The sequence below is a fragment of the Limulus polyphemus genome, unplaced genomic scaffold (assembly GCF_000517525.1).
Source record: "Limulus polyphemus unplaced genomic scaffold, Limulus_polyphemus-2.1.2 Scaffold2248, whole genome shotgun sequence".
In the NCBI taxonomy this organism is placed as follows: domain Eukaryota; kingdom Metazoa; phylum Arthropoda; class Merostomata; order Xiphosura; family Limulidae; genus Limulus; species Limulus polyphemus.
In genome coordinates, this window is record NW_013667858.1 from 191,709 (window position 1) to 199,917 (window position 8,209).

At 34.7% G+C, this 8,209-nt stretch overlaps 1 protein-coding gene across 1 annotated transcript in view; it reads left to right on the top strand.

Annotated features, from left to right (window-relative positions):
- LOC106466399 (4-coumarate--CoA ligase 1-like) overlaps positions 1-7,536 on the top strand; it is a 19,925-nt gene extending 12,389 nt beyond the window's left edge. Inside the window, exons 8-9 of the mRNA XM_022394394.1 lie at positions 5,197-5,448; positions 6,212-7,536. Of these exons, the coding sequence (XP_022250102.1) occupies positions 5,197-5,448; positions 6,212-6,330 (371 nt within the window). The 3' untranslated portion in view covers positions 6,331-7,536. The remainder of the gene's footprint in view (positions 1-5,196; positions 5,449-6,211) is intronic.
- The last annotated feature ends 673 nt before the right edge of the window (positions 7,537-8,209 follow it).

Below are 8,209 nucleotides of genomic sequence, written 5' to 3' on the forward strand. Positions count from 1 at the left end.
CGGATAAAATGTGGTCGGCGGGGTAGGCCAAAAGTGGGCCATGCCAACAGGTTTTGGCATTACAACGGTCCAGGACATTTCAGTTGGGACGAAGTGGAAAACACAACAAATGATGCTGCTGAAGACGTGCCACCTGAAGAAGCCACCGTCAAAGAAGAAACTCTACTCAGTTTTGAGAAGGGAAACGGTGAAGCTCTTGGTGAAGTTACTACCACTGATGTGACTGTTACCGATGATGGGACATTTACTGATGAAGCAGATGAACCCCACATGAAGCAGAAGCCAATGAGACGGAGACCAGTACGGAAGAAGATACGTCCCGTAAAATTAAGAGACTTTGTTGAATTGTAATTTTGTCTTTGTAATTCTGTACAGTTAATTAAGTTATTGTTAATTGTTATTGGTTTATAATATGTGGTTATTGTTCGGGACGAACAATATTAAGGAGGGGGCAGTGTTGCGTCAGCGAGTCACATGACTGGTGTGACGCCACGTTTCTAGAACTATCCCGTACCTTGGCGAATGCTCTAGTATTTACTAGATATATGGTAGGCTGGTATATAAAAGAGGGTGACAACGTGACGGGAGGATAATGTAATGTGTGTGTAGATAGTGAGTAATAAAACTGCAGTCACAGGGTATTGTTGAAGTTAACGTTCGTTCGTCATAGTGTTTGTTTGAGCGCGAATATTGAAATTAAGTGTATCGTAAAGTTGTATTCGGAAAGAATAAACCAGTTTTATTAAGTAAGGACTTGTGTCCCTAATTTTCGTCGGAAACGAAGTTGCGGAAAGTTAATTAACAAACGGAGACGTAACAATAACATAATAGCCAAGTAAGTTAAATTTAGACTCTTAGTGTTACCATTACTTTTAACTAATTATTAAGTTTGTTTTTCTAATACAATTATTTTAACAATAAAATTTAACACTTCATTGTACCCACCCTATTGTAACTAGATTTTCGAAATGTTTGACTAACATTTTTCATATCTACCAAGCTGATTAACATACAGTTCTTTTTCACCAAAACGAATTGAAACAATGATTCTAAGTTAACAGTAACATATCGAACGCCATGCTTAATACTAATAGGCCTAACTCCTATGGCCTGTTACATCGAAATGACTTCTGTCCCGAATATAAATGAATTTAAGTTTTGAACTCACAATGTCTCCCAGAACTCTTCTGAAGAATTTCAAACTAGTAGAAGTTAAATGGTTATCTGGATATCAAGTTTTAATATAAGAGTATAGTAAAGTGAGTAATGGGTGTTAAACTAAAGCCACGTACATTATAATAGATATAGTAAGTGTTACAAAACATAACAACTACGAACAATTACAGTATTTAGCATGATAGTTGAAAATGTACGAAAGAGATCACGCGATGAGAGCAGCGACATCATCAGAAAACAAAGTAAGGGAAGTTAAATAGTGTTAATACATTTTTAGTTACCCATTTAAAGCTGTTTTGTTTTGTAATTTAGTGTCGATTAAAACTGTTTAATTTTAAACGCAAAAAGTAGTAATAATAAAACATTTTATTTTAATTGTTAAAGTACGCATAATGGTTTTAATTTACTTTTTGTGTCGTATCGTACATTTCTGTACTTAGACGTTATTCATAAAACATAGTTATCACTTTACATTCACACGTTTTCTTCCTTTCATTATCATAGGATAGTACTAAGTTGATTAGATTGCAGCGTATTCCCAAACAGTGTTCCACGAGATAATTTTATGTAGTCGAACGAAGTAAAGGAGCAGGCTAGGTATAGGAATGGCTCAAAAGCTCGTCAACCCGTAAATCGTACCACCCTCTATTCCCTTTGTCATAGGCTATTTCATTTATGGGCGGAGTCTAATTGATGACTCGCTGTAAGTTAATCGCTAGTGGTAGTCGAGTGCAGTGTTTCAAGAAAGCAACAAACTAGTCTGAGTTTGTGAATATTTCGTAACATTACAAAATTACAGTGATTTCAAGTATTGATACTACTTAGCTAAAAAAGTTGGCTAAAAAAGGGAACTTTAAAACGAAAAACAAGTTATTTTATTATATTAGCTGCGGCATGGATATATTAACGCACGTGAATAAGATAAGTAATAATACCCAGGTGCACACCCTCAGGGTCCACTTAGTATGTGTGCAAAATTTCAAGTTTCTGAGTTCTATTATTAAAACTAGTGACGTTTGTTAGATGAGAGCTATAGTGTTCAATGAGACATGTTTAGCTCCCATATTTGTTGTTTTCAGAATTTATAGTACATACTGGCAAAGGCTTTCAAGTGTTCTTGTGTGAATTTTTAGTTTTCATGAAAACGACTTTTAGAATGTTACTCAAATTCAGCAGGTGAATTGTAATTATTGTTAATTATATTTAAGTCATTTGCAAATCAGATTTATAGGTAAGAAATAACAACATATCATCCTTCATTCTGTTCTCTTATCCAACATGCATGTGAAGTCTTCTGATTGCTCACTCATGGACTTCTGTGCATTTAATTGGCTTAAACAGTAACAGTTCTGTGGGAAGTCTGTCAAGGTATTGTTTAGCCTAAAAGTATATTTCCTGCCCTTCGCATAAGTTTTTACATCGGAAGTTAGGGTAACAAACGAAAGTGTTTAGACACAGCTATCAAACAGAAATATGATCAACATCGTCAGAAGAGTTTTTTAACATTTCTAATTTGCATAATAGTGATTGGAACTTAGTACACATAATTAGAAATAAATGAAACAGCTATGAACTCCAAAGAATCTTGCAAGTTATTTTATTTGCTCAACATTTGGGTTTTACGGATTCACCAGGAGTCAGGCAATTCTGTAATAAACCCCGTGATTCAGTTTAGCAATGGTTTTAATATTGTTATTCCCAATCGAACTATAATATAGTTACATTTTGAACTTTTTTGTATCAATCTGAGAACAAATATTGAATATTCTCAAACTCAGAATCACATATTTTATTTTTTAATTTAATTTTTGTACTGGTAAGGTGAATATTGCCGGAGAGTGAAAATATTACAGCAGATATTTCAATGATTGATTTTCTAATTATGTTACTAATTACAAACTGTTATATTTTGATTGAAATTTGAATCTTCAGAATTAGGATTTAGATTCTTATTAAACAATCGTAATTTTTATATAAAAGACTTAACATGCTGAGGAGGGAGGTGATGACTAGCTGCCTTCCCTCAAGCCTTGCACTGCTAAATTAGGGATGGCTAGCACAAATAGCCCTCGTGTAGAATTGCGCGAAATTCATAACAAACCATCCTTGTTTGTATTAACAGTTTCAAACGCTTCACTTCTAGATACCATCGTCATACGCAGAACTCGAGATAACGCCTCTAATAAATCGTCTGAGAGCTTGATAAATAATTGTTCGTTGCCATGCATGAAATATGGAGAACTATGATTACTTTACTGAGGCTTTCTTCAGAGCCTCCTATACATCTTTGTTTAGTTTTAGGGTAATTATTTTCGTTCTTCCGAAACAGACACGGTTAGGCTGCGGACAGAAAGTCTGAGGTTCGACTATCGATACGTCATTCATTTCAAAGAGCCAAACAGAATCTTTGTAGTGATGAGAGTTTAAAATTATGGATGGTGATTTTGAATTCCAGGGATCTCGGATCTAGTCGTTTATTCCATATGCCTCAAAAGATGGGTTCAGTTTGAACGTTCTACTTTCTACCTTCCGTTCCTTTAAATTTTTTACTGTGCATATAAGTTGCTTACTTGAGCTTTGAATATTTATTTCATAAGTTAGATAACGACTTAATTAAAAAGTTTCTTAAGAATACAATGCAACCGAAATACGTTTTAGTATAACGATTTTCAATACATTGCCATTTTGCTTTTTTTTATTTACTGTATTGATTTTCACTAAATTCAGCACAATAAGCTCATTTTGCATAGCGCAACATTTGTTCTAAAATAGAAACAGATTCGTCTCTCAGTAGGTCAGCGATAACTTTTTGGACTTACAACGTTAAATTCCGAGGTTCGATTTCCCGCTGTTAGCCCAATGTGGGTTTTCTCTAAAACAAAGTCACTATTGACACATCGACGTTTATAGATTGACCAGACGTCCCGGTTTCGCCAGGATAGTCTCGTTTTTTTGGTAGTTTGTCTCGGAACATTAAACTGTCAGTCACATCGAATCACGAATGTAATGAGCCTACTTGACTTGCTGATTGTCGAAACACACTTTACACAGTCTTGTACTGAATTTCATGACTATTTGATGAGAAAAACAAAACTTCCCAAAAAATGTGTCTGAAAAGTTTCAAAGTAATGTTCAAACCTTAAAGTAGTATGTTTTAAAATGTTATGGATTGTTAAATAAATCCAAGTATGAAGTAGCCTATTTTATGATGAAGTGGATAAAGTGAATAATTAAAGATTTCTGGCTGTATAATTTGACCATTTTTGCTCATTTGTTCTGTGTCTTTCCCCCCTAAAAGTAGTTGAAATTATTTCAAAACCAATGCCGATGTCAATATATTTGCACATATTGTGGGCCAGTTTAATAAATTTAACGTAAATAAAAGTTAAATAATTTCAAATTTGTAATAACCATTTGGAAATTAAGAGCAACAGCTGAGTTATCGCGGAGTTTCGGTTAGGAAATCTGGTCACCCTAAGATCAGCGAATATCAGTTGCCGAACGTAGACATTTCTTTATCTTAAGGCCAATGGACATCATCTAATGTGTTAATGAGAACATGATTTTTTTCCAGTGATATTGATATATTTTTCGACATAACTTTTATTTTCTTTAGTATTTCATTTAAAAATGAACTACCAATGAAAATCGCACAGAAAGCAAATAACAACAAAAAATTATCAGTTTGTTTTTAATTAAGCACAAAGCTATGCAATGGGCTATCTGTGCTCTGACCACCACTGGTATCGAAACCCGGATGCTAGTGTTGTAAGTCCGCAGACATGCCGCTGTGTCACTGGGAGCAAAAATTATCACACGCACTATGACAAACACTTGTGCAATTTTAATATTTCAAAATTTTTTGCGGATTTCCATAAAAAAATTCAATAACCTGATAACTCCAGGATTTTTTTGAGACAAAGCGTACGTAGAGTTATAGTATCAAAGATTTATTAATAGCTAATTTTATATATCACATTTTCGTTAGAAATTCTAGTTTCTTGTTAATTATTTTTTCAGGGGATGTGGGTTTTTATACGGAGGACAAAAATTTTTATTTGGTGGACAGAATCAAAGAGCTTATCAAGTATAAAGGCCACCAGGTAGCACCAGCAGAGTTGGAGCTTTTGTTAATGAAACACCCAAGTATTTGTGACGCTGCTGTTGTGGGGGTGCCAGATCCAAGGGTTGGAGATCTTGCACGTGCCTTTGTTGTCATTAAACCTTCTCATGACGATATTACACCACAGTGTGTTCAGGAATTCATTGCAGGTATCACATAATTCACTTCTATATTAAGTAATGTACAGGGTGGGCCATAATGAACCTCCAATAACGGAAAACGAAAGCACAATTAACAGAACATACCTTTCTCAATTATCACTGATGTAGTTCTAACAGTACAGATGTTCAAAGTGTCTACCACCATTATGAAGACATGGGTGACATCTATCGACAATTAACGTACACTAGGTATGGATATAAAGTATCTTTATTAGGAGGTTTGCCATGGCCCATTCTGTAATCTACACAGGTTTAGAACCAGCAGAGCTATTTCGAATCCAGTATTTGAAAGTTTGAAATTTGCTGATGAACTCCGATTCTATGTTTTAGAGGAATTTAGTTTTATCAAATAACTGAATAAAACGCTGGTGTTAATTTAACAAAATGCAACCAGGATAAATGTATATATATATATATTAATCCATTATTCTTAGAGATCAGGTTGGGTGGAGTTTTAGTCACGTGACTTTGACCCTCAGAGGAACAAGCCATTTCCAAAGGTAAAAGATTTGTGCAGTGGACTCATGTACTGTCCTGTGGCCTTCTCTCTCTCTCTTTTCACTTTCACTTTTGTTGCTTCGACTGGTAAACTTCGAATTGAAATGACATATTTTGTAAAGGGACGCCAAACAGTTAAATATGTTGCTTGACACTACATAAAATATAAAATATGTTGTTGTTTTTCCCGACCAAGATAGAATCAGTACACTCATACTGACTATATATATTACACTTTATCATTTTCATACAGAGCACGTGGCCTCCTACAAGCATCTCCACGGTGGCATAGAGTTCGTCGATCACATCCCTCGTAATGCGAGCGGGAAAATTCTACGCCGAAAACTACGAGCCAAGATCTTCCCGAAATAGGGACGATTCTTTCTGGAAACGAGAAATCTCCAATTAAAATCTAAAAAAAAACAACAACTTAGTAATCTAAATTAGTATGGAATTAAATTTGACAAGTTATGGGATAATATTGATTTTTGTTTTATCTGCATTTAAAATATACTAAATGTGTATGAATATTTAGTTATATATTATATTAATAATGACACTGGGCTTAAAATACGAGAAAAAACGTTTCAATATACACTTTAGTAAATACTTACCTTGGAGCCCCCCAGTGGCACAGCGGCATATCTGCGGACTTACAACGCTAGAATCCGGGTTTCGATACTCGTGATGGGCAGAGCACAGATAGCCCATCTTGTAGCTTTGTGCTTAATTACAAACAAACTTACCTTGGGTTAATGACAACAGAACTAGGTTTCTTCTCTTAGGATTGGTTGTTTTACTGTCACGTGACTTTTATTGAAATAGACATACTCTAATGTTTTCTCATTGAAGAAAATAATCAAAAAAAAACATTTGTTTTGATTCAATACACCATTCTCTATCAGTAAAGAACAGGAGACACTATTTTTTATATCATAACTTGTTGATAAATAAATATAAAAGTTTTGTTACTATAACTATTTAAGAACAAATATGATCTGATTAATTTTTTTCTAGTTAGTCGTTTTGCTTTTTGATACAAAAAATGTACGATTTCTTTAAAGGTTGTTAACAATGGGAAATTCTTTTGTAGTTCGATTGACGTATGGCCACTGAACAATTTGATTTGAAAGATATTAACCATATGAATAACAATTACTTTGAAGATGTTTTTTATTATTTCTTTCATATATTTTTGGAGTTTTAAGTTAATGCAATTGTTATTTATGATGGGATTGTATTAAATGATAATTTCAGTGTTATGATTATTATTATTATTGAAATTAAACTTCATTACACAATACCTCTCCAGGTTTTGTTTCTCTACCAAAAAGATGTTACCCGTTTTAGTGTTTGTCATCTGGATTTAGGATTGGCTGTTTCAATTACTTTAAAACATAAAAATGGCTATTTGTTGCACTAATTAGTATACGAAAAGCTTTACGACTTAGATAAATCTCAATTTAGGATGAGAACCAGAGCCTACTAGGATGAGACCCAGGGCCTAGTTTCATGAAAATTTAAGATCTTTCTCGAGTTCATTCTTAGCATGACTTGGTGGTTAGGGTGCTCTAATCGTAATCTGCATGTCACAGGTTCGAATCCCCGCTAACAAACATGCTTGCCCTTTATGTATGTGGAAGTTATAATGTGACGATCAATCCCACTATTCGTTGGCAAAATAATAGCTCAAGAGTTGGCAGTGGGTGGTGTTGACTAGATGCCTCCTCTCTAGTTTATCACTGCTAAAGTAGGAAGGGCTAGCGCAAATAGCCCTCGAGTAGTTTTACGCGAAATTCAAAACAAACCACATTTAAGAACTTCAACCGACGTTCGAATTTCTTAAGATATTTCATAAGCTGTTTCACAAATCTATGTCAGGAATGTCTTGGCTAAGTACGACTTAATTAAGAATAATATAAAATACTTTAATATCTGATACTGGAAACAGCGCTTGCTCGAAAATTAAGACCACAGTAGGCTTAACGCTACGTGTACACCAGTAACGATTTCACGTCATAGCTATTGGACACTTTATCAGAGTGGAAAGTACACTTAAAACCGTTCAAAGTCAGTATCTAAAGATTGACGTCATAACTATTGGACACTTTATCGGAGTGGAAAGTACACTTAATACCGTTCAAAGTCAGTATCTAAAGAGTGACACGATGGGCTATCTGTGCTCTGCCCACCACGGGTATCGAAACCCGGATTCGAGCGTTGCAAGTCCGCAGACATACCGCTGTGCCAC